Source organism: Capra hircus, chromosome 11 (genome assembly GCF_001704415.2).
Source record: "Capra hircus breed San Clemente chromosome 11, ASM170441v1, whole genome shotgun sequence".
Taxonomy (NCBI): Eukaryota; Metazoa; Chordata; class Mammalia; order Artiodactyla; family Bovidae; genus Capra; species Capra hircus.
The window spans coordinates 2,312,885-2,338,532 of record NC_030818.1 but is presented as its reverse complement, the minus strand read 5'-3'; the positions used below and the strand labels follow the sequence as shown (position 1 = coordinate 2,338,532).

At 53.0% G+C, this 25,648-nt stretch overlaps 1 protein-coding gene across 1 annotated transcript; it reads left to right on the top strand.

Moving 5' to 3' along the window:
* SNRNP200 (small nuclear ribonucleoprotein U5 subunit 200) lies at nucleotides 1-25,621 on the top strand. Its single transcript, XM_018054846.1, has 45 exons — nucleotides 1-163; nucleotides 669-832; nucleotides 2,352-2,523; nucleotides 3,383-3,575; nucleotides 4,054-4,109; nucleotides 5,250-5,348; nucleotides 5,985-6,137; nucleotides 6,243-6,342; nucleotides 6,539-6,675; nucleotides 7,260-7,343; nucleotides 7,441-7,614; nucleotides 7,933-8,070; nucleotides 8,280-8,435; nucleotides 9,131-9,301; nucleotides 10,311-10,504; nucleotides 10,718-10,841; nucleotides 11,816-11,965; nucleotides 12,201-12,311; nucleotides 13,067-13,198; nucleotides 13,362-13,550; nucleotides 13,863-14,060; nucleotides 14,694-14,846; nucleotides 14,959-15,039; nucleotides 15,309-15,392; nucleotides 15,984-16,090; nucleotides 16,238-16,356; nucleotides 16,636-16,790; nucleotides 16,909-17,098; nucleotides 17,273-17,446; nucleotides 18,364-18,524; nucleotides 18,792-19,019; nucleotides 19,318-19,509; nucleotides 19,591-19,769; nucleotides 19,905-20,056; nucleotides 20,897-21,005; nucleotides 21,734-21,842; nucleotides 22,332-22,521; nucleotides 22,619-22,783; nucleotides 22,956-23,077; nucleotides 23,345-23,488; nucleotides 23,581-23,757; nucleotides 24,111-24,271; nucleotides 24,352-24,433; nucleotides 25,052-25,144; nucleotides 25,227-25,621. Exons 1-45 carry the CDS (start codon nucleotides 119-121, stop codon nucleotides 25,368-25,370), a joined length of 6,411 nt encoding a protein of 2,136 aa, XP_017910335.1. The 5' UTR covers nucleotides 1-118; the 3' UTR covers nucleotides 25,371-25,621.

Sequence of the window (25,648 nt, the reverse complement as noted above, 5' to 3'; positions counted from 1 at the left end):
GAAACCATCTTGCTCTCTGTCTTTCGGCCGAAGTCCGTCCCTCCTGCTTCGTTCCGGCCCCGTTCGTTAGCGTGTGGTCCGGGGAGCCGAGCTCTGAGACTCTTGAGCAGCCGAGGCCATGGCGGATGTAACCGCCCGTAGCCTGCAGTACGAGTACAAAGCGGTGCGTATGGGCTCGGCAGAGGGCTCCGGGCGGGGGAGTCTGATAGGGAGCGGGAGGCTGAGGAAGGGGGTTTTCAGTCTAAAGGTATACGCGAGAACCGCGAAAGCAGAGGAGAAATCAGAACCTGGCGAAGGTGGGGGTACACGGCGATGTGAATGACCCCACTGGTGATTGGGGCTCAGCTCTTACCGGCATGGGCCAAGAGCTCTGCGAGGAGTGTTTCTTCCCGCCCCCTTCCGTGTATCATCCCCGACGTGCCCGACACTTTTCCCACGTGGGAGTTATTACGAGCAGTATTAGAAGCAGTGATTGTTATATTGATTTGTTTGCCCTTTGCTCATGCGCGATCATACGATGCGCTTCTCAAGGAAGACATCTTTTTATTTAGACTAGCGATTATCGACACTTAGTCGCTCAGATTCTTCCTTTGCTGTCAGCTGGCATCCCTGTGATATAGTTGAGTCCTGCTTACCTCAGAGCTTCAATAATACTGTGGTCTTTTCAGAACTCGAATCTTGTCCTCCAAGCTGATCGCTCTCTCATTGACCGGACCCGCCGGGATGAACCCACAGGAGAAGTGCTGTCCCTGGTGGGGAAGCTGGAGGGCACCCGGATGGGAGATAAGGCTCAACGAACCAAACCACAGATGCAAGAGGAAAGAAGAGCTAAGTGAGTATCAAAGGGAAAAAATGATTTTCTTCAGATGGAGAATCCATTTTCCCTTGGTATTTGAGCAGTGGTTTTGCTGAATTGCTTGGTGCAGGGTGAGACATCAGTGGCATTAAGACAACTCGGTGAAGGTAACAACATAAGACTTGAAAGATTCTTTGGCCTTAACAAGTGTACCTGAAGTGGAAAACAGCTTTTAGACCCTTTTCCAGCATGTGTTTCTCATCCATCAGTCGCTCAGTCGTGTCCGACTCTTTGCGACCCCATGAATTGCAGCACGCCAGGCCTCCCTGTCCATCACCATCTCCTGGAGTTCACTCAGACTCACGTCCATCGAGTCAGTGATGCCATCCAGCCATCTCATCCTGGGTCGTCCCCTTCTCCTCCTGCCCCCAATCCCTCCCAGCATTAGAGTCTTTTCCAATGAGTCAACTCTTCATGAGGTCCCAAAGTACTGGAGTTTCAGCTTGAGCATCATTCCTTCCAAAGAAATCCCAGGGTTGATCTCCTGCAGAATGGACTGGTTGGATCTCCTTGCGGTCCAAGGGACTCTCAAGAGTCTTCTCCAACACCACAGTTCAAAAGCATCAGTTCTTCGGCGCTCAGCCTTCACAGTCCAACTCTCAGATCCATACATGACCACAGGAAAAACCATAGCCTTGACTAGACGGACCTTGGTCGGCAAAGTAATGTCTCTGCTTTTGAATATGCTATCTAGGTTGGTCATAACATCCATAGAGAGATCTTAATTTTCTTCATGGTATTTTCAAGACTCTTGGTAAACTCTTGTCAGAGTAACTCTTTCTTTCTATTAGACTTTCCGCTACTTCTTTGGCTTGCTGTTGCCTGCTTTTTCTTTTGTTGTTATAAACTACCATTTGAGCGTGAAAGGCCGGTGTTTTGTTTTGCTTTTTAGTTGGTTTTTTACCTTGGGGAAGGGGGATATTTTTCCAGACTTTAAAGAATCATTGAACTTTCTCTCATGATTATCCTTTGAACCTGATCATCATCTGTCCCATGATGAAGTCTCAAAAATTCATAGGTCCAGTTTTGATTAAAGCAGTTACATTTGCGATGAGTTACATAGCATTGGTCCTCCATTTTGCAGAGTATGAGTTCTTTTCCAGGAATCAATGGCAGTAGATTCCTTTGGAGCTTCAGTTCTCTGGCAGGGAAAGGGAGATGTGTCTGAGGGATGAAAACTAGTCAAATCCGATCATATAATGTTGTGATACAAAGTAGAAAGGGTTGTCTTTTTAAATGAACGGGGAGGATGTCTCATAGCACGCAGTGCATCTAGTGAGAGGATGACGGGATTCCCTTGCTCTTACTGTGTTCCCGTAGAGATACTGCTGCAAGTGACTGAGGCCCGATGGGCATCATTTGCTGAGGCCCACATTTGTGGTTTTAAATACTACCTGTGAATCATGAAGCTGAGAAGAGGAGGGTGGGCTTGCCTTAGTCTTACCATTAACAGGGAAGGTTCTACCTGTTGAGTGTCATACTGTGTGTTTGTTAGGCGAAGAAAGCGTGATGAGGACCGGCACGACATCAACAAGATGAAGGGTTACACTCTGCTCTCAGAGGGCATCGATGAGATGGTGGGCATCATCTATAAGCCCAAGACCAAGGAGACCCGGGAGACCTATGAAGTGCTGCTGAGTTTCATCCAGGCTGCCCTTGGGGACCAGGTGAGGCAGCCAGAGGGTGAAGCACACGTTTTTGGAGAGGGAGGAAGTCATAGCTAGGAGGCCCCAGAGGAACCTTGTTTGTGGATTTTTCCTGTGTGGGCCATACCAATATGCAGAAGTGGCTGGTGTTCACTTTACATGACGTAGCACTTTATGTGTGTTCTCTCTTTCAGTCTTGTTAACTCTGTGACCAGGTGCTATTAATATTCGTTTTTTTATTTTGCAGGAGAGATGTGAGGCAAAGGATGCTTAAGTAACTTTCCCAAGTCATGGAAGTAGTGTTTGGCAGAGCTAGGGTATGAGCCCAGGTAGTCTGTATTCGGAATCTGTGCTCTTAAGATTGTCCGTGATTAGATTAAGGCCCTCTGTGAGTCTCTGAGAGACTCTGGTGAGGTGGTTGCTAGAGGAGGTGAGGAGAAAGGATTACCAAAAGCTCGGTGGGCCAGGGCGGGACTGCCAAGTGCCTCTGTCATCTAGAGGAATGTGGCAGATGGCTGTGCAAGCTCTGTCTTTTTTAAAAAAAAAATTATTTATTTTTTTTGCTACATTGTACGGCTTGTGGGATCTTAGTTCCCCAGGGGTTGAACCCTTTCTTCTTGCTGTGGAAGTGTGGAGTCCCAACCACTCGACCACCAGGAAGTCCCCCTTCTTTTTTTGAATGTAATCTTTTTTTGAAGCAGAGGGGTCTCCCTTCAATTGTGTGACCCTTGGTGGCATTTTTACATTAACTTCAGTGAAAATCAGAACCTGGTATGCAGGCTTTAAGAGACATATGGCTCTCCACATCCTGTTGTTGTGTAAAGCCCATCAGTGATGTTCCTCGTCTTGGTCTCGGCTAAGTTGTTTTTTTTGCCTCCAGCCACGTGATATTCTTTGTGGGGCAGCAGATGAAGTTCTCGCTGTTTTAAAGAATGAAAAGCTTCGGGACAAGGAAAGGAGAAAGGAGATTGATCTGCTGCTCGGTCAGACAGATGATACCAGATACCATGTGCTAGTAAATTTGGGCAAAAAGATCACAGACTATGGTGGAGACAAGGAGATCCAGAATATGGGTAAGGAGCTCTTGGTGTCCAGACCGTGTTACCTGGCTGCTTGTTGACCCCTCAACATGATCTTCTAGCCTCAGTCTTTAAAGCAGCTGAAAGATGCCTTAAAAGGGTCCCATATCCTATTCGGTGTTTTTGGAGGAGTTATGATTGGTGGAGACCAGAATCCCTAGATTCCAGCCCCCATTTCTTACTCTGAAACCCTTTTATTGTATGGGATGTGGGAGAAAACTTGGGTAGCGCCTGGATGGGGGTGGGCTGCACGTGGCTGAGGAGGCAGAGCTGTGTCTAAAGCTGGCAGGTTGGAGCAAGCCTCAGGGTGGCAGCGCAGAAGACCCTCTGTTGTTGATCATTTGTGAGTCTTTAGACCTTAGGTCTGTCCTGAGGGGAGGCACGTCAGGCAGTTAGGGGGGAAATTAGCTCCCAAGTGCGTCATTTCACTAACTGTTCCTTGTCGTCTTTTTCTAATCCCTCACTATTTCAGATGACAACATTGATGAGACATATGGTGTGAATGTACAGTTTGAGTCTGATGAGGAGGTAAGTGATCAACAAACTCAGACTAGTCTTTTTTAAATTGTTATGGTGAGGGGACCACTTCTAGTGTGAAGAAGCTACCTAACTTAAGCCAGATAAGTTTTATGGTGGTGTATGGATGTCAGACTTGGGCATCAGTAGTATTTTACTGAGAAATTGTTGTGGTTATCTTTTGATACTGTAAAGCAATTTGAACTTATATTAATTGTATGATAATTGATGACAAACCAAGTGGATCAGCAAAAAGAAAAAAGTACCGTGTATATTTCATTGCGGAATATGCTGTCACGTTTTAGTGCTTTTTCACCGTATTGTGCTAATTTTCTTCTTTTTAGCACTACTGCCCGTTTCAAAAGAATGCACGTTGCCCAAAAACGTGCCTGTATTTTGTGCGTGGTTGTTTCAGTAACAGTTGTGGCAGCGACTGAGGTTTACCATCTAATTAGGATTTCTTGCTATAAGTAAAAATAGGAACCAGTGGAACACTTGACAAAAATGTGCGGAGTTGCATTTGAATTCTCAGCAGTGCGTTTGGCTCCTGATCATTAATGCTGACTTTGCAGTATCATAAACCAGGACAGGTTGAAGGGATTGCACAGGAGAGTCAGGAAAGAGCATTGACCTGGGAGCCAAGAGGGCTGAGTTTTGATCTTGTATCTCAGGGAGGTCATTTTGCTTCAGTGTCTCCATCTATCAGATGAGATGATTGAAACAAGACTGCTAAGCCCCCTCCTGCAGTAGTTAGTAGGATTTTATGATTTCAAGTAGCAACAAATTGAAAGAATGCTTTGCTGAGAGCATTTATTCATAGAGTAAATGCTTCTTATCAAGGACTTGCTTTGAACATGACCCTGTGCTCAGTACACAGTACAGCGTGAGTAAAGCCATAGTGAGCACGTGAAGTGTGGTCTCCACACTCCTGGTCACTGTGTGGTTTCCCGTGCGGTGCGTGCTTCTGTGTTATCCTTCCATTAAATGTGCTCTGAGGTGAGGCTGACCCTGCTTCCGGTAAGCTTGGTTTCACCGCAGACGCCTTTGCTGTAACCCTGGAGTGCACTTTTAAGTGAGACGCAGGGGAGAGGTTCTCTGGGGATGCCGGGATCAGCTTCAGATCATGCGCTGGGGTTGGGGCTCTTTCCACAGGAAGGTGATGAAGATGTGTACGGGGAGGTTCGTGAAGAGGCATCTGATGACGACATGGAAGGGGATGAGGCCGTGGTGCGCTGCACCCTCTCAGCTAATGTGAGTGTAGATTACGCTTGCCTGTTGCCGCCGTGCAGGAGAATTCTGGGTGTAGCACTCTCTCCCGTGCCTTAGTCCTCTTATGTAGTGTTATTGAGCTACCCTTTTATAGGGTGAGCTGTAATAAAGGTGTAGTGTCTTGATTTTCGTAAGATTTCAGTCACTCCCCCCCGCCATGTAAGTGGTTTATTTATTTTAATTGGAAGATAATCGGTTTACAATGTTGTATTCGTTTCTGCTATACAGTAGCGTGAATCAGCTACACGTGTACATATGTCCCCTCCCTTGAGCCTTGCTCCCACCCTGCATCCCATCCCACCCCCTCTAGGTCATCACAGAGCACAGAGCTGAACTCCCTGTGCTCGGCAGCAACGTCCCACTAGCTGTCTGTTTTACCCACGTATTGTATATGTGTCGATGCAGCCTCCTTCTGAAAGGCATGTGTTGATGAAATCTTGGGTTGGTGTGCTTCTGAATTCAATATAGCAGAGTTCCCCCCCCATCCCATGCTTCTCATCAGAAAGCCCTCAGAAGAGGGTAGGCTGTGGGTAGGCTGCAGAGCTTTATTGCAGGACGGTGAGAAAGTGCTTGGGGCAGAGGGCAACAGGATGAGCCCAGTGCCTGGTTCCTTCGTAGCTTGTGGCCTCAGGGGAACTGATGAGTTCCAAGAAGAAGGATCTGCACCCTCGGGACATTGATGCCTTTTGGCTTCAGCGGCAGCTCAGTCGCTTCTACGATGATGCTATTGTGTCCCAGAAGAAAGCAGATGAGGTGCTGGAGATTTTGAAGGTACGGCCAGGATTCCATTTTTGTGTCCCATGTAGCTTAGGAGATGGGGCAGTGTAGGAAGCGGGAGGCTGTGGCCTTAATCGTGGTGTTACCTTCTCTCTGCAGACGGCCAGCGACGACCGGGAGTGTGAGAACCAGCTGGTTCTGCTCCTCGGTTTCAACACTTTTGATTTTATCAAGGTGTTGCGGCAGCACAGGATGATGAGTGAGTAGATGGTGGACCCTTCTGCCTGTGTGTGTGTGAGAGAGAGAGAGAGATGGAGGGGGGGTGTGTGTGTGTGAGAGAGGGAGAGATGGAGGTTGTGTTGCTTTCACAGCCCACTTGGTCATTTTCCTTTCTACCCCGAGGTTGAAGGTTGTTTTTATATCTCATCTTCCTTTTTCCCTCTTGTTGTCGGCAGTTTTGTACTGTACCTTGCTGGCCAGTGCACAGAGTGAAGCTGAAAAGGAGAGGATCATGGGAAAGATGGAGGCTGACCCAGAGCTGTCCAAGTTCCTCTACCAGCTGCATGAAACGGAGAAAGAGGATCTGATCCGAGTAAGGGCTGGGTTGTTTGTCTCTCCAGTTGCTGAGCTAGAGTGTTCGCTTTGGAAAAGAGACACCAGTTAGAAGATTATAGCATAAAGCCAAATTCCTATTAAAGGAGGAAGGTGAAGAAGTGACGTATTTCTCCAGATGCTCTGAGTGTGGTCATCGGTGCAGAATGGAACCAGTGACTTACGCTGGTGTGGTTGAGAGACCGCTGACCGGTTGCTGTCATCACCAGCACCTGGGTCTTCCTCTTTTTGTTCACACAATAAGTCGTGTCTGCGATAGCACAGTAACACAACACGTGTTTGCTGAACACAGAACCCACACTCTGCCCCTCACGGGTAGCCCTTGGTGCTGGATGTTGAATGTTGACTTTTGAGACCTCTAGACTATGTATAGTCCCTTGAAAGTGGTTTGATATCATCATTCTGGTGGTCCCCATGGCAGGTGTCTGAACATAAAGGGCCATCTGTCTGTTTTAGGACTTGCTAGTCAGTACCTGTGAGTCAAGTTCAGCTAAGGGACTGAAAAGGACAAGAAGCTGGGGTGGTGATGAACTGTTGCTATTGTTTCTGTCTTCCCCACCCCAGGAGGAACGGTCCCGCAGAGAGCGGGTGCGTCAGTCCCGGATGGACACTGACCTGGAAACCATGGATCTGGACCAGGGCGGAGAGGTAGGGACCAGGGTCATGTCCAGGGCCGTGGAGGGTGGAGACTCGTTTGCGCAGCTTGCTCACTTCCTGTGTGTTCTTGTTTTTCGCATACTCCCAGGCACTGGCTCCACGGCAGGTTCTGGACTTGGAGGACCTTGTATTTACCCAGGGGAGCCACTTTATGGCCAACAAACGCTGCCAGCTTCCTGACGGGTCCTTCCGGCGCCAGCGCAAGGGCTATGAAGAGGTGCACGTGCCTGCCCTGAAGCCCAAGCCCTTCGGCTCTGAAGAAGTGAGGGAATTGCTTTTCTCAGTTTTTTGCTCACTTGGCCTCCCTTATAGTTTGTATTTCAACCCATTCCGCGTAGCCTTGTCTTGTAGATTTTACTTGTCTTGTAGGTTTTACTTGTCTTGTAGGTTTATTTCAGAGGTGGAAGCTGCTGCCGGGTTTCCCATTTTGATTTTGAGCCCAGGGGACAGTATTGGTCTCTCTGGTCTGGCCTTCAGAGGAGAGTTACACACACAGCTTTCCAGGAAGTGTAATCTTGCAAAGCCACGGTCTGCTCAGAAATGTTGCTAATATGATGCACACAACCTTTCTTTTTTCTAGCAACTTCTTCCAGTGGAGAAGCTGCCCAAGTATGCCCAGGCTGGCTTTGAGGGCTTCAAAACGCTGAATCGGATCCAGAGTAAGCTCTACCGTGCCGCCCTGGAGACGGATGAAAATCTGCTGCTCTGCGCTCCTACAGTAAGCACTGCCCTGCCTGCCTTTTTCTTGTGGAGAGCGATATATATTTTAGGTTCTTCATCCTTACTCCTTAATTTTGTATCCTTTGGCGGAAGAGGTGTTAAATGGGAAGATAAAATTCCCCGGACACACTCTGTTTTGGTGATAAGCCCTTGGAAGTTGGGGCAGTGAGTATACTAGGTACCAGGCCTTCTGGTCCCTATCTCTAGGGTGCCGGGAAGACCAACGTGGCCCTGATGTGTATGCTCCGAGAGATAGGGAAGCACATTAACATGGACGGCACCATCAACGTGGACGACTTCAAGATCATCTACATCGCCCCCATGCGGTCTCTGGTGCAGGAGATGGTGGGCAGTTTTGGAAAGGTAAGAGGGCAGAACTTCCCTCCAGGTGTTGGGTGCAGCTCTCAAAGTCCTGGGGACAGCTCTGGTGCTTCTCTGCTTCTCGCCTTACATTCTTGTTGCATTTCCAGAACACCTCACGTGGTATTTCTTTCTTCCTCCAAAGGTGGAGCTTGACCCGTATAGAGTGTTTATGAAGTAAGAAAGTCTTGGGTCTATTTTGGGCTTTAACAAGGGTTTACTATTTTTTTACTCTTCCTCTTAGCCATTTTCTGCAGCTGGATTCATTTGCATTATTGGAATATTTATGAAACGCTCACGAGTGCTTGGTAACAGACCTGATGTTACTCCAGGTCTGTTTCCTGTAAGCTTCCATTTCCCCCTCTTGTGTGTAGAGCTCCCAGATAATCTTTATTTAATGTTACTAATTTTTATCTTTTGGCCATGCTGTGTGGTATGTGGGATCTTAGTTCCCCAACCAGGATCAAACCTAGCCCCCCTGCAGTGGAACCACAGAGTCAAAACCACTGGACCACTAGGGAAGTCCAGATTTGTTTTAGAAATGAGCGTTCATATCACTGATCTCATACACTTGATACTTCTCTGGAGGGCCGATGCCTGCCTCTAACACCTGGCACTCAGACCTCACAGAGACTGTGGAGTCCGGCCCCCACCCTGCCCCCCAGCATTCTTGCCTGACGTGCCTTTCCTTCACCCAGCGCCTGGCCACATATGGCATCACCGTTGCAGAGCTGACTGGCGACCACCAGCTGTGTAAGGAGGAGATCAGCGCCACCCAGATCATCGTCTGCACCCCCGAGAAGTGGGACATCATTACCCGCAAGGGCGGGGAACGCACCTACACCCAGCTCGTGCGGCTCGTCATCCTGGTGAGCAGGGCGCCCTGGTGCGGCTGTGGAGACCGCCCAGCAAGGAGGGCTTGCCGGGCTCTCACGCTGTGTTCCTCAGGGCCTGTCCCCAGTCACTGGCCTTGTAGCGGCAGCTGCTGTCAGCGTTGCTCTTTCTGCTGAGTGAGGGTCTGCACGAAGTGGAAACACTTCCCAGCAGGGGCATGATGTCTGCCGTATCGTTTGTGGCTTTTTATGTCTGAAATATTTTGAAATAAATGTAAACAGACAATTTAGAAAGTTGCTTCCATATTCCCAGAACTAAAAGGGCTTTATAAGTAATCCCTTCTCAGAGGGAATGAGGAGGAGTCAGAATACGGTGTTCTGCATACTCAGAAGCCCCCAGGGAGGAGCGACAGTCTGAGAGTAGTTTCTTTAGGTTTTTCCGGGAAGCAGGAAGGAGACCTTACATGTTGACTCTGACCTTTAAGAAAAAGTTGGCCAGCCCCTGCTTAGAGCCTGCTACTCAAAGTCTTGTTAGAAATTCAGAGTCCCTTGCCGTGCTCCCACCTACTGAAATACAGTCTGCATTTCAGTAAGGTCTCCGTATGCTTTGAATGCCTGCTGAGATTCGGATGCACCGCCTTTATTCTTTATTTGATACATCATATTGTTTGCTCTTGGTAAAGATAACTGCCTAGAGGTGAAACTTAATTTGATACAAATCTGGTCTCCTCAGAAGCTTCATCTTCAGTAAAGAAATCTGTCTTTGAGGTGAGCTAGGAATTCATTTACCCAAGTGTCAGATTTCTCTGACCGTAACGCATTGTTCACTGAACTGGAGCAAAGCCGCTCATGCTCAGAGCACGTGTGCTGGGATGTTTCACGGTGAATACTGTCTCCTCCTTTGAGGTTCCCTGGCTTGGGATCCCTTTTCTTGTCCTCTTCATTTGCAATGGTAGTTATGTACTTGGAAAACGGGACTACTCTCAGGAAAGGGGCCCTCATTTCTCTGGTCCCAAAGGTAATTTGCCGCCCTCCCTTCCCTCAGGATGAGATCCATCTTCTCCACGATGACAGAGGCCCTGTCCTAGAAGCGCTGGTGGCCAGGGCCATCCGGAACATCGAGATGACCCAGGAGGACGTCCGCCTCATTGGCCTCAGCGCCACCCTCCCCAACTATGAAGACGTGGCCACCTTTCTGCGTGTAGACCCTGCCAAGGGCCTCTTCTACTTTGACAACAGGTGAAAGAGGAGGCGGGAGGAAGTTTAGGCAGGGCAACCTTCCTGATGTCTTGCTTCTTTGCCAAGGAGCTTGTCAGATTTGAGTTTTAGAATGGCCCTGGTTTTGATGTGGCACAAATCCTAAAAGAGGCCTGTCGCTCCCTGGCAGTGAAAAGGACTTTTTATTCAGTGCTTTGTGCCAAAGTCTTATTGATTTGACTGTTCAACTTCTAGCTTCCGTCCAGTGCCTCTAGAACAGACATATGTGGGCATCACGGAGAAGAAAGCCATCAAGCGTTTCCAAATCATGAATGAAATTGTCTATGAGAAGATCATGGAACATGCTGGAAAAAATCAGGTCTGTCATGGTTTCTTGTCTCTCCTGACCTCTTTGAATTTTTGACTTACTGATAATTGGGCAGCACTGATAGAGACAAAGAAAAAACCAAAGCAAATCACCAGTACCAGAAATGCAATGGGATATTACTACAGAATCCCTTACCTTTGAATTTGAAAGGCTGTTAAAGGAATACTGTGAACAGCCTTACACTTAAATTTGACAACCTTAAAGAAGTGAGCTAGTCTCAGAAACTACCAATTAGCAAAACAGCCTTGAAGAAATAGATAAAACATGAATAGTCCCATAACCATTAAACTGAATCTGTAATTATAAAACGCCCAGAAAAGGAATCCCCATGCACAGATAAGCAGTCTGTCTGTCTAGATTATCAGGGGTTCTTCCATGAAAGGTTTGAGTGGCTTACACTAAAAATAAAGATAAAATGGAAACTTAGTGAAAGGGCATTTTGCTGGATAGTGTGATGTAATTTTTTAGTTGAACACTGTGTATTTTGTGTCATAAAAAGAAGCATAAGGATTTAGAGGCAGAGACAAATCTTTCCTTGGCAAGAAAGACTTGGACGGCTTTTATTTCCTGCAAATGGTGCTAGTTTTCTGCTAAGTCCACTTATATAGGCCAGTGCCTGTTATGTTTCTTAACTGTTTAGAATCTCATCAGATACCTGAACACAAATTTTTAATTGAGACTCCTGAATTCTCATCTATAGTATATTTAAACTTGCTATTAAAGACAAAGTGTTAGGAGTTAGTTGGGTTTCCTAGCAACAGGACCCTCGTCCTCGTCATGAGCCAGATTTGTTTGCTTAGGGTCTTGAGGGTTCCGTTAGGCTTCCATGTGCTCCTACCATCTCCCCGCTTCCAGACCTCAGTCTCTGGCCTGCTAGTGGTGCAGCCTCTGCTCCCTGCTGCCGACTCCCGGGGCCGGAGGGGTGGCTTTTGGAGCGGTGCCCCTTGACTGTGGCCCCTCTGCAGGTGCTGGTGTTTGTGCACTCCCGGAAGGAGACTGGGAAGACGGCCAGGGCCATCCGGGACATGTGCCTGGAGAAGGACACGCTGGGTCTCTTTCTGAGAGAGGGCTCGGCCTCCACAGAGGTCCTCCGGACAGAAGCTGAGCAGTGCAAGGTGAGGGGGTTAGGCCCTGGCCCCTCGCTCCTCCCCGGTCGCTGACTCAGTCCGCGTCGGCCGGGCCGTCCTCCAGGGCTGCCTGGCGGTGCTGCTTCACGGGGCAGAGTGTGACTGCCTGTGTCTCTGTGGACTGGGCGAGGGGCAGCGTCTTGGCTGAGGAGGTTTGCTTCCTCTCCAGGAGAGTCCCCTCTGGCAGGCTCACTTCCTCACCTGTTCTTTCTCTGCTGCCCAGAACCTGGAGCTGAAGGACCTGCTGCCCTATGGCTTTGCTATCCATCACGCGGGCATGACCAGAGTTGACCGGACACTTGTCGAGGATCTCTTCGCTGATAAACACATCCAGGTGAGGGTGGGCAGAGCTCAGGCGAGGAGACTGGAAACGTTGGGCACTGGGCCGTGTGCTCGTGCCTGGCGCTTTGTTGTTTCTGGCCCGGGTGGCCCAGGTTAGAGGGCTGTGGTGGGTAGAGTCAGTGGAGCTTCACACCGCCTCTCCCAGCTCTTCCCATCATACGTGAGGGAAGCTGAGGAAGTTTAGGAAAGCGCCTGAGAAGCACAGCACAGCCAGGGTGTGGGTGACTCCAGATACTGTCACACAAGGCCCATGAAGTCAGGACCTGTTCGTTCCTTCTCTCAGGAGGGTCTGTAGTTTTAATTGTCCAGTAACCTTGATTTGGGCTTCCCTGGTGGCTCAGAATCCACCCACAATGTGGGAGACCTGGGTTCAGTCCCTGAGCTGGGAAGATCCCCTGGTGGAGGGCATGGCAACCCACTTCAGTATTCTTGCCTGGAGAAACCCATGGACAGAGGAGCCTGGCGGGCTGCAGGAATTGGATACGACTGAGTGACTAAGCACAACCTTGATTCAGACAGGTCTGCATTACGGCCTCTTTAAGTGTCTCTAGAGCCTTGAAATGTTGATTCTGGAAGAGATAAGGAACCCAAAGACTCTTTTCCTCTTTATTCCGATGTTTCATTGACAAGTATGGGACCAACCTCAGTCCTACTAGACGCCCTGAGTCCAGGTGCCTAGAGAAGTTGAGGATAGGTACCCTTGGTGGCAAGGTCTGATTTTCTTATTGCCTTGCCTTGGGTCTGTAGGTTTTAGTTTCCACAGCAACCCTGGCTTGGGGTGTGAATCTCCCTGCCCACACCGTCATCATCAAAGGCACCCAGGTGTACAGTCCCGAGAAGGGCCGCTGGACTGAACTAGGAGCGCTGGACATCCTGCAAGTATGGAGCTTCTGAGTTTATTCTTATGGGAAAAGCATGCTGTGTATAAGCTGCCAGCATACCCCAAAGGTGGCAGGTGGAGGGTGAGGTTTGTGGTGTAGGAGCCTGGAGTCAGGAGCCGGAAGCTCTGAGCCGTGGCCCTCTGGTTGCTGTCTCCACCCAGATGCTGGGACGAGCAGGCCGGCCGCAGTACGACACCAAGGGCGAAGGCATCCTCATCACCTCCCATGGGGAGCTGCAGTACTACCTGTCGCTGCTCAACCAGCAGCTTCCCATTGAGAGCCAGATGGTGTCCAAGCTGCCCGACATGCTCAACGCCGAGGTCGTGCTGGGGAATGTGCAGAACGCAAAGGTGGGCAGCCTCTGCGCTCAGCGCCTCTGGCCTTTTCCAGAGGAGCCGGGGCATTGGCACCCGGCCCTCCAGCCCTGGGCGCCACATTCTCCGTGTAAGCGTGCTTTCAGGCTTCTCGGGTCTGCGACAGTTTCCCCTTGTCCCCAAAATCTCAGTAAGGACTGTGTTCTTAAAGAACGAAATATCATGAACATTCATGAGGCAGCGTAAGACGTAGTTTCATAGTTGGGAATTAATTCTGAAGTCCTCCACGGGAGCTTTTCATGTGGACATCAGTTCTGCATGCAGAGACCCGCGTTCTGTCTCTGATAGGACGCAGTGAACTGGCTGGGCTACGCCTACCTGTACATCCGAATGCTCCGGTCCCCGACCCTCTATGGCATCTCTCACGACGACCTCAAGGGAGACCCACTGCTAGACCAGCGCCGACTGGATCTGGTTCACACTGCTGCCTTGATGCTGGATAAGAACAACCTGGTCAAGTATGACAAGAAGACGGGCAACTTCCAGGTGAGTGGGCCCCGGGAGGGAGGCACAGATGCCCACGAAAGTTGCAGCCCCTGGAGACAGCCTTTCAGACGGCTTCCTTTTTTGATTGGAGGCCTGCCTGTCTACTTACCCTTTGCTTGGAAGGGCGGAAAAACAGGCAGTATTGGACTGTGCTCTTTGAACTTAGGAGCTTCTAAAGTGGTGTACAACCTGCTGGTGCCTCCTTTCTACATCTTGAGCTGTGGTGGGTGATTCTGCTCTCTTTTCTCGGTGGGCATCAGGTCACTGTAGGTCAGCTTATTGGGCCATCTTTCTTTAAAAATAAATACATGTATTTGGCTGTGCCAGGTCTTAGCTGCAGCACGCAAGATCTGTGCTCTTCATTGCAGCATGTAGCGTCTTTTCAGTTGTGGCACGGGGGATCTTTTAGCTGGGGTATGCAGGATCTAGTTCCCTGACCAGGGACTGAACCCAGTCCCCCTGCATTGGGAGCTCAGCGTCTTAGCCACTGGACCACCAGGGAAATCCCTGTGCCGTCTTTCTTCTCACACACGAGCCAGGCACTTGTATTGCTCTGAGTTCATTCTCTTGTCCACAGTGAGAGGTTACTGTTTGTTAATGATCGGCCTTGAATTGAGTCTTCCTTCTTCTTAGGTGACAGAACTGGGCCGTATAGCCAGCCACTACTACATCACCAATGATACGGTGCAGACTTACAACCAGCTTCTAAAGCCGACCCTGAGCGAGATTGAGCTCTTCAGAGTCTTCTCGTTGTCTTCAGAGTTCAAGAACATCACTGTGAGAGAGGTGAGTCCACCCAGCATGTGGAAACGGGAAGCTGGTGCTCACCACCAGGTTGCCGGATGGTTCTCTCCTTGACCTCTGGGCTTTTCCTTAACCTGCGTCCTGCTTGTGGCAGGAGGAGAAACTGGAGCTGCAGAAGTTGCTGGAGAGGGTGCCCATCCCCGTTAAGGAGAGCATTGAGGAGCCCAGTGCAAAGGTGAGCCCAGCTCCTCTCTGCTCGGGACAGAGTCAGGTGATTCTCCTCATCTTCTAAAAGATGAGCCTGGAACTTGGGCTTGGGCTTCGTAACTTGCTCCCTTCTCCCAGCCTCTGCATCTTCCTCACGTGTTCTTTTCGCATGGAATGTCAGTTACTCAGTGTCTGTAGATGAAGAGCTTTAGATCTTACCTGGCATGGAGGCCCGGAGCAGCAGCATTACTCACCTTGGATGGTTCAGTGATTGCCCTCCTTCTTGCTTTTTTCCAGATCAACGTGCTTCTCCAGGCTTTCATCTCGCAGCTGAAGCTGGAGGGCTTTGCACTGATGGCTGACATGGTCTACGTTACTCAGGTGAGGGTGGGGTTGCACTGCCCTGATACGTTACGATCCCCCGTGTGCTGTGTGTGTCTGGTAGAAAGGAGGCCGATACTGGCGAGGGAGGAGAAGGCTGAGTTGTGCCTCAGCTGGCTTGTTGGCTGCTGTGTGTGTGGTGTGGATACTCTGCTTTGCTCATCTTGAGCTCTTGGGAAGGTGAGGCCATCAGAGAGATCTGGGAGGCTCCACATGTCTGCTGCTCTGCAGAGAAGCACTTCCCACTGTAACTGCTGGGCTCCTAAATAAACCTAGAAATGGCCAAAGGCTTTGTTAGCTACTCTGTCTTTTCCTCAGGGCAAGTCACTAGCATCTTCACACTTGCCAGGATCCTAAATGCTAAATGGGCCAAAAACTGTAAAGTCACTCAGTGAACAGTACATTAGATACTGGGCTGTGAGCTCGAGCCCCATTTCTGTCGTGTCCCCGAGCATCTCTGGGGGACTTGGTTTTTGAGTTGATGTGTCTGATTACATCAAAGCTCGAGGTGATTACACTGTGTGTAGAGCGGCTTCATTAGGTCTGGGGACAGTGGATACTTAACAGGGGAGATGCTTCCTCTTTCCCCAGTCGGCTGGCCGTTTGATGCGGGCCATCTTTGAAATTGTCCTGAACCGAGGCTGGGCGCAGCTTACAGATAAGACCCTGAACCTCTGCAAGATGATCGACAAACGCATGTGAGTCCCAGCGGGCTGAGAGCTGGTCCTGGGTTGGGGTCCTCAGGCTGAGGGCCTGCTGGGAGAGCCTTAGAGCAACCCTGATGTGTGATGTGGGCACCAGGGTAGAAGTTGAGACCAAGAAGGTCCCGTTTCCTTCCTGGACAGGTGGCAGTCCATGTGCCCTCTGCGCCAGTTCCGGAAACTCCCTGAGGAGGTTGTGAAGAAGATTGAGAAGAAGAACTTCCCCTTTGAGCGTCTGTACGACCTGAATCACAATGAGATAGGTGTGCGGGGAGCCGCCTTTCCCTCCTCGTCTGCACAGCTCGGATGTCTCCCTGCACCCGCTTCCCTGCTCCTGGCCCCAAGCCCTACGCTTGCGTGTCTTGTGCCATTAGTGCTGGGCTCCTTGCCCCTGGTCTCAGAGTTTTGAATCCGCTGAGCCCCACTGAGTGGAGGGAAGAGCCCGTGCCTGGAGTGGAACCCCCCCATTTCCTTCAGGGCTGGGTTTGCCAGACCGGCCATGCGGCTGGGCTGCAGCTGTGTGCGCCCTCGTGTCCTCGCAGGCGAGCTCATCCGCATGCCCAAGATGGGGAAGACCATCCACAAGTACGTCCACCTCTTCCCCAAGCTGGAGCTGTCGGTGCACCTGCAGCCGATCACGCGCTCCACCCTGAAGGTGGAGCTGACCGTCACGCCCGACTTCCAGTGGGACGAGAAGGTCCGGCCGGGAGCGCCAGGGGGCAGGCCTCGGGCCTGGCAGCAAGCGGGGCGGGAGGCTGAGTCCCCCTTGCCCACCCCTCAGCTCATGTTCCCGTCCCTCGTGCTTGGGTGGGCAGGTCCACGGTTCGTCGGAGGCCTTCTGGATTCTTGTGGAAGACGTGGACAGTGAGGTGATCCTGCACCACGAGTACTTCCTGCTCAAGGCCAAGTACGCCCAGGACGAGCACCTCATCACGTTCTTCGTGCCCGTCTTTGAGCCGCTGCCCCCTCAGTACTTCATCCGGGTGGTGTCTGACCGCTGGCTTTGTGAGTACGCCTGCTCCACGGGACCCGTGGGGTCCCCAGGGCCAGGTTCCCCCTGGGGCTCTTAGAGGAGATCTAGCCCCTTGTGCCGGGCTGGCCTTAGCTGGGGAGAGTGACACACGAGCTGCCTTGGGGTTTCCAGCGCACTCACAGCCCTTTCCGTTTCTCTCCTGGCAGCTTGTGAGACCCAGCTGCCCGTCTCTTTCCGGCACCTGATCCTGCCAGAAAAGTACCCGCCCCCAACTGAGCTGCTAGACCTTCAGCCCTTGCCTGTGTCTGCCCTGAGAAACAGTGCCTTTGAGAGCCTCTACCAGGATAAATTTCCTTTCTTCAACCCCATCCAGACCCAGGGTAGGTGTTTGCATTTCCAGGCGGGCAGTTCCTTTGGGGACACTTAAAGGTCCCCTGGAGACAGGTAGGTTCTGCAGGAAGAGAGGGAGGGGGCGCCCAGGGGCTTGGCAGGTGTGGGAGCTCAGCGTCAACCGTTTTCTGTCCTCAGCCAGCCTTGGTGACTTAGATTTGCTTCACGTCATCGTACGTCTCCCTGCGGAGGGTTGGTTGAGCAGGTCTTAACGGTGCACGGCTGTTTCTCAGGCTTGGGAGGTTCCAGTATTGAACCAGAGTGGGAAGGCTTTGAGGCCACCTCCGCTTCACTGCTTGAAATGACAGCTGTGTTCCCAGAGCACGCCCCGTGTTCAGGTTCTCTGGGCTGGGTGCAGCCCGAGTGGTTCCCTGCTCCCACCGATGCTATGCATGGTTCTCCTTTGGAGACCCTGCTGTCTCGGTCCTGTTCTGTGAGTGAGGAATGGAGAACAAGAGAGGTGCCCCAGTGGAGACCCTAGTGAACAGTGGGATCGGGCTTTATTCAGTGTGAGGGCTGGGGTTAGATGTTCAGCTTCGCTCTGTATTAGCCGCTTCCCAGGAGGCGTGGGCAGGGCTCGGAGGGCCAGAGGTGGGGAGCCGGGCCCCTCTAATTTGGCACCCTGGTCACTGAGAAGACCTAATGGAGAAGCGAGGAGGGAGCCCCGGCCTCCTTCGCTCCTGCGTCCTCTGGCAGACCTCCAGGAGACCTGAGCTCCTTACCGGGGTCTCTTTCCTCCTCGTGTTGGGAGAGGCAGGTGAGAGGGAGAGAAGGTGCAGGCCTGCCTGCAGCGGGGGCGCCATTCCCTCGCCCCTGCTGGCTGCCTCTGGACCCATGGGCAGAGTTTCCCCACATGGCCTCCGTCGAGCCTCCCTCGGGGTCTCACTGCCTTTCTGTCGGTTCTCAGTGTTCAATACAGTGTACAACAGCGATGACAACGTGTTTGTGGGGGCCCCCACGGGCAGCGGGAAGACCATCTGTGCGGAGTTTGCCATCCTGCGGATGCTGCTGCAGAACTCGGAGGGCCGCTGTGTCTACATCACCCCCATGGAGGCCCTGGCCGAACAGGTGCGTCCTGTGTGCGTTTTCCTAGAGGCCGTCCTCATCTCGAGTCCAGACTGAGGTCTTTCAGAGCCCTAAAATTTGCAGTGCTACCTGCGGCCAGGCTTTACCTGCTGGGGGCCGTCTTCCTCGGTTTGCACTCTAAAGGAAAGCTCTCCGGTCACTTGGTGTAGTCGGTTGAGATCTAAAGGGCGACAGGTCTCTGTGTTCGGCCTCTCGGGTTTTTCTCCAAATGAATGAGCTGATGCTGAAGCCCTGACGTCTTTCTGCCAGGTGTATATGGACTGGTACGAGAAGTTCCAGGACAGGCTCAGCAAGAAGGTGGTGCTGCTGACGGGGGAGACCAGCACGGACCTGAAGCTCCTGGGCAAAGGCAACATCATCATCAGCACGCCCGAGAAGTGGGACATCCTCTCCCGGCGGTGGAAGCAGCGCAAGAACGTGCAGAACATCAACCTCTTCGTGGTGGACGAGGTCCACCTCATCGGGGGCGAGAACGGGGTACGGCCGACCTCGCCGTAGCCCTGGCGCTTGGGCCTCATGTGTACGCCGCAGATGGGGGCTGCTTCTGCTTGTCCCCTTGTCTCAAAAGGAGGACCTGAGATTTTTTAGTAGGTGCTTTTGAGACCAGCATAGCCTAGTGGAGATTGGCTGGGGAGAGGTGCCCCCAGAGACGGGAGAGCCCGGATCAGAAGGGGGAGTTAGGAGGTCCTCTCGAGGACGTGGGGCTGCCCACGGAGGCGCTCGGGGCTGGGGCCGGAGCACCCAGGCCTGCAGTGATCAGCCGCCCCCTCCGCAGCCTGTCCTGGAGGTCATCTGTTCCCGGATGCGGTACATCTCCTCCCAGATCGAGCGGCCCATCCGCATCGTGGCTCTCAGCTCCTCGCTCTCCAACGCGAAGGATGTGGCCCACTGGCTGGGCTGCAGCGCCACCTCCACCTTCAACTTCCACCCGAACGTGCGCCCCGTGCCCTTGGAGCTGCACATCCAGGTGGGGCCCACGCTTCCGGCTCCCGCGCGGCCCCACCGCCCAGCTTCCCCGGGCTCCTAACCTCTCCCTCCCCGGCCTCAGGGCTTCAACATCAGCCACACGCAGACTCGCCTGCTGTCCATGGCCAAGCCCGTGTACCACGCCATCACCAAGCACTCCCCCAAGAAGCCCGTCATCGTCTTCGTGCCCTCCCGCAAGCAGACGCGCCTCACCGCCATCGACATCCTCACCACATGTGCAGCCGACATCCAGCGCCAGAGGTGGGCGGCCCACTGCCAGGTGCCGTGTATGCGGTGGGGCAGCCCCCGCCTGGCTGGGTCCTGAGCGAGCACCCCCGGGAGGGGCTCTGGGGGGGTGGCCCTGCTCCGGGCTGAGTCAGCGCTCCTGCCACCCAGATTCCTGCACTGCACCGAGAAGGACCTGATCCCATACCTGGAGAAGCTGAGTGACAGCACGCTCAAGGAGACGCTGCTGAACGGGGTGGGCTACCTGCACGAGGGGCTGAGCCCCCTGGAGCGGCGCCTGGTGGAGCAGCTCTTCAGCTCAGGTAGAGAGCAGGCCTTGAGGAGCAGAGTGAGACCGGCTCCAGGGGTCAGCGGGGTGTGGAGCACACTTTCCCGTGTGGGTGATGTTTCTCGGCAGCAGGCACACCCGTCATTCTCATAATGCTTCTCATCTTTTATTTGAACTTAATGTCCTTGAGATGAAGGTGGAACCACCTACTTGGCAGAGGAGAAAGCAGGCGGGCACGTGAAGTCGTGCTCCTTTAGAACCTGGGCTTTTAGACCTGGACCTTTGGCCTCTAGACCTAACTTTCCGTGGCTGCAGACTCAGCAGGGTAGTTGGGCTTTAGAGGTGGAGCCCATTCTGTGTCTCCCTGGGGTGGCCGTGTGCTTGTGAGTCTCGTTGACGTTAGGCGTTTCGTGCAGAGCAGTATTTTGACGGGCAGGGAGCCGCAGTGGCAGTGCTCCTGCCAGAATCACTTGCTGTCACTCTGAGGCCTGAATCTGCCTCGTGTGGGGCACCCTCAGAGCCCGATCTGCTGCCGTGGACTGGCCAGCCTGTGGCTGAGTTGGTGGAAGCATGTTCCAGTCGGCACAGCCTGCCTGGCAGGCAGGAGTGTGAGCCTGACTTTCTCTGGGCTCGGGGGTCTGTTCCAGGGTGACCTCGTTTCCTGCAGGGTAGCCCCCCAGCAGAGCAGCAGAGACAGGCAGACCCTCCTGTAGTACCGCGTTAGCCTCTTAGTCCTGAAACCTTGTCCCCGCCCAGCGTTGCACTGTGTTCCGAAGTGTAGAGCAGGGTGCGCTACTGCTTGCCCCAGAGGCAGCGGGTCCTGCCCCACTCGGGGGGCCCTGTGCTCAGTCTGCTCCTCCCCTCTGCCGCTCAGGGGCCATCCAGGTGGTGGTCGCTTCTCGGAGTCTCTGCTGGGGCATGAACGTGGCCGCCCACCTGGTGATCATCATGGACACCCAGTACTACAACGGCAAGATCCACGCGTGAGTCCAGTGTGCTGTGCGTTAACGGGCCCCTCTCTCCTAAGATGAGTGTAACCTCTGCAGATCCAGAAGGTCACTATTGTGAAGAAAAGGTGTTAGGGAGATAAATAGCTAGCTGAGATTCCACCCCAGCTAGGGTTTTATTTGTGTAGACTTATTTTTGATGCTTGAACCTGCTTCTAGGTTTGGATTTGAGTGGGGTGGACTTGATCACTCATGAACTATATGGCTGTGAGGTTTGGGAGCCCGCCTTGCATATAAAATGCTTTAATATGGAGTTATCTGGCTATTGCCATTAGATGGGTTGACTTCCCAGGTGGCGCAATGAAGAACCCACCTGCCAGTGCAGAAGACACAGGTTCGATCCTGGGTCGGGAAGATCCCCTGGAAGAGGAAATGTTAGCCCTCTCCAGTATTCTTGCCTGGAAAATTTCATGGACAGAGGGGCCTGGTGGGCTGTAGTCCATGGGGTTGCAAGGAGATGGACATGAGGGAACAGACACACACACATTAGATGGATTAACACCTTTGGTTTACAGACCCTGAGCAACAAAGCCCTGACTCTTAACACTTGAAAACTAAACTGATGTATAGATAACCTGTGACACTAGGGCCTGAGCACACTCACAGAGGGTTGCTGGGATTCTCCACGTCTCCCTGTATCTGCATTTTATTCTTCGACTTTCAGGGAGGCAGCGTCCTGAGTCCTCTTCTCCCTCTGTCTCCAGGTACGTGGATTACCCCATCTACGACGTTCTGCAGATGGTGGGCCATGCCAACCGCCCTCTGCAGGATGACGAGGGCCGCTGCGTCATCATGTGCCAGGGCTCCAAGAAGGTCAGCCCCGGCCTCCGGCGCGGGCTTCCGAGCCTGGGCCTCGGAACAGATTCTTTAATCTCTCTCTCCGTAGGCGTCTTTACTTACTTCCTTATGTTCTCTCTGTCTTCTTTCCTTTTCCACATTGCTTTTGTAACAAGCCTTTCCCTGCGTAGAATTTTGTAGCCTTTGATTTTTGTTGCTGCTGTTGACTCTGTGTATTGAGATCTTAACCCTCTGGCTGGGTCTGTCTTCCTCATGCCTTGCTCAGCCCTTGGGGCTCGGTGTACCTTCCTCCATAGTAGAAATAACCAGTGATGCCAGGGGAAACCGGCATACATACCCAGCTCTCCAGGTCCAGACCCAGCTCACCTTGTCTGTGCGGCTGGTTTCTTCCGTTCCGTATGAGCCGTGCCTGGTGCGCAGCGGCCATATTTGCCCTTGGCCTTTCTCTGTGCCTGTACCGTCATTGACTGTGTACTGTAACGTCACTGACATTCTCTCCCATAGGATTTCTTCAAGAAGTTCTTGTATGAGCCTTTGCCGGTGGAGTCTCACCTGGACCACTGTATGCACGACCACTTCAATGCCGAGATCGTCACCAAGACCATTGAGAACAAGCAGGATGCTGTGGACTACCTCACCTGGACCTTCCTGTACCGCCGCATGACGCAGAACCCCAATTACTACAACCTGCAGGGTCGGTGGCGGCGCTGCACGCCTCGTCCTCTGGCGGTTGGCACAGCCCTCATTCACCGTCTCCTCGGGACACCCCTGCTTACCTGTCACCTTCACAGGCATCTCCCATCGCCACCTGTCAGACCACCTGTCAGAGCTCGTGGAGCAGACCCTGAGTGACCTGGAGCAGTCCAAGTGCATCAGCGTCGAGGACGAGATGGACGTGGCGCCCCTGAACCTGGGCATGATCGCCGCCTACTATTACATCAATTACACCACCATCGGTGAGGGCCGGCAGGGCCTGCAGCCATGGGGACGACATGACGAGGCTTCCAGGGCCTCGTGTGCTTGTCAGAGGGACGCGTTGCAGGGTGGAGCCGGGCCTGCCCAGCGGTTAACTCTGCTCCTCCTCTGCCTGCTTTGACTCCTCCAAATGTCCTTTCTTTCCCCTCTCAGAGCTCTTCAGTATGTCCCTGAACGCCAAGACCAAGGTGCGAGGGCTCATCGAGATCATCTCCAACGCGGCCGAGTATGAGAACATCCCCATCCGGCACCACGAGGACAACCTCCTGCGGCAGGTGAGCGTGTCTCGGCTTCTGGAGCGCGTCTTCCGAGCCGTGTGAAACTCGGCCCCCGTACCCAGAGCACAGGATCCCGCTCTCGGGTCAGGAAAACACCCACTCCCCCACCCCGAGCTCCCTCACACACTCCACACACATCTCAACCCCCACCACCCACAGCCGTCGTCTCCCCCTTAGTGTGGAATGGTTGTGGGCCTGGGGCAGCTGGTGCTTTGGGCCTGAGTGCGGGTCTCTCCACCAACCGCTCTTTCCTCCGCTTTCCAGCTGGCCCAGAAGGTCCCCCACAAGCTGAATAACCCTAAGTTCAACGACCCGCACGTCAAGACCAACCTGCTTCTGCAGGCTCACCTGTCCCGAATGCAGCTGAGTGCTGAGCTGCAGTCGGATACAGAGGAGATCCTCAGCAAGGTATGGAGGCAGGGCGCCGCGGGCATGGAGGCCTGGGCGGCCCGTGCGGCAGCAGTGCCCATGCCTGCTCTTGCTCTCTGGGCCCCCTGCAGGCCATCCGGCTCATCCAGGCCTGTGTGGACGTCCTCTCCAGCAACGGGTGGCTCAGTCCGGCCCTGGCGGCCATGGAGCTGGCCCAGATGGCCACCCAAGCCATGTGGTCCAAGGACTCCTACCTGAAACAGCTGCCGCACTTCACCTCCGAGCACATCAAACGTTGCACAGACAAGGTGAGCTGGGCCTGCATCGCAGTGTTAAGTCTGGAGGCCAGGCATCCTGCGCTGGGGTTGGTTGTGGGAGGGGAGGTGTCTTGTTTTGGCTTCTCAGAGGTGTTACCCAAGAAGGCGCCAGGGAGCCTGACTGTTGTGAGCTGTGTTCTTCGGATGATCTGATAGCATGGGAATAAAAATGGCCACGCTGTGGAGCCAGTGGACTCGCTCCATTGGCTGGAGTCTGGCCTGGAGTCACTGGGGAGGGAAGTTTAGAGTACTCACGGAGTCACCTGGCCGAGGATGAGTCGCCGGAGCGTTTCCTCTGCGGTCTTCTGCCTTCTCCTTCCCTGACCTCTCTGATGCCCACCCAGGGGGTGGAGAGTGTTTTCGACATCATGGAAATGGAGGACGAAGAGCGCAACGCCTTGCTGCAGCTGTCGGACAGCCAGATCGCGGACGTGGCCCGCTTCTGTAACCGCTACCCCAACATCGAGCTGTCCTACGAGGTGGTGGACAAGGATGCCCTCCGCAGGTGAGCCGCACGGGCCAGGTGCGCCGCCCCAGGTGCACCCCGGCGGGCACAGCTGTGACGGGCCGGGTGTCTCCCCACAGTGGCGGGCCGGTTGTCGTGCTGGTGCAGCTGGAGCGGGAGGAGGAAGTCACAGGCCCTGTGATCGCGCCTCTCTTCCCGCAGGTACGTGCTGGGACTGGCCAGGGGTCCCCTCGAGGCCCTGCCGCTGGCTAGGGTCTGTGCCGCGTGGGCACCTAGGCGTCCGCGTGGGGAGGTCTAGAGCAGTGATGATGCCACAAGGCTGGGGGTTGATTTGGGGCTGTGAGTGCTTTTTGTGGAAGTCTGTAGTCTTCTTGCTTTAAAGCAATTTAGGTGACTGGCTCCTGAGGGAAGTCCTGGCACAAGGCCTACTTTGGATCCACTCTGCTGGCAGGCTCACCTCATGTTGACATGTTCTTGTCCTCTGACATGGCTGCCTTTTACCTAAAAGGGTCTCTGAGGAACTCACAGCTGCCAGCCTCAAAGACTAGATGTCTGATAGTGGGGTCTTGGACCTAGTGTCGGGCACTAAGCGGGAGGAGGCACTCTGGGACAAGGGAGTGAGCCAGAACCAACACATGAGTTCACTTGTCTACTTAAAACTTGAGTCCACATGAGAAGCCTTAGTTTAAAACCCTGTATCCAGTTGTCTTTTGGTACGAAAATTCTGGAAGCTTGCTTTTTGGTTTCCTGTAACTTTTTGCCTGGTGTCACAGCCATCAGGTTTTACACACTGACTTTGTTGGGTTTTGGTCACTACAGAAACGTGAAGAGGGCTGGTGGGTGGTGATCGGAGACGCCAAGTCCAACAGTCTCATCTCCATCAAGAGGCTGACCCTGCAGCAGAAGGCCAAGGTGAGTGTGTCCGCTGGCCCCAGCGGGTTGCGAGAGGGGGCAGGTATCTGAGCGGGCCCTGAGTTGTGCTTGCTCTCTCCAGGTGAAACTCGACTTCGTGGCCCCAGCCACTGGCGCCCACAACTACACCCTGTATTTCATGAGTGACGCTTACATGGGGTGTGACCAGGAGTACAAATTCAGCGTGGATGTGAAAGAAGCAGAGACAGACAGTGACTCAGATTGAGTCCAGAGGCATTCCCTCTTGCACAGAGAGGAGCGCTGAGCCTGAGTTAGGGGCGTGTGCAGCGTATGGGACCTCAGTGGTGGAGATCTGGGCCCACCCCGCCCTCCTGCTTTCCCCCAGCTCCCTTGCCATCCACACCCTGGCTCTAGTGTCTGTAGGTGTCGAGCACAAACCCTGTACAGCATTTTGAGGCATGTTCTTTGTAGTTCCTTTTGAGTCACATGTTCTAATAAAATGACTTGGAGAAACCATGTGTCTTTGCAGTGATTCCAAATTTA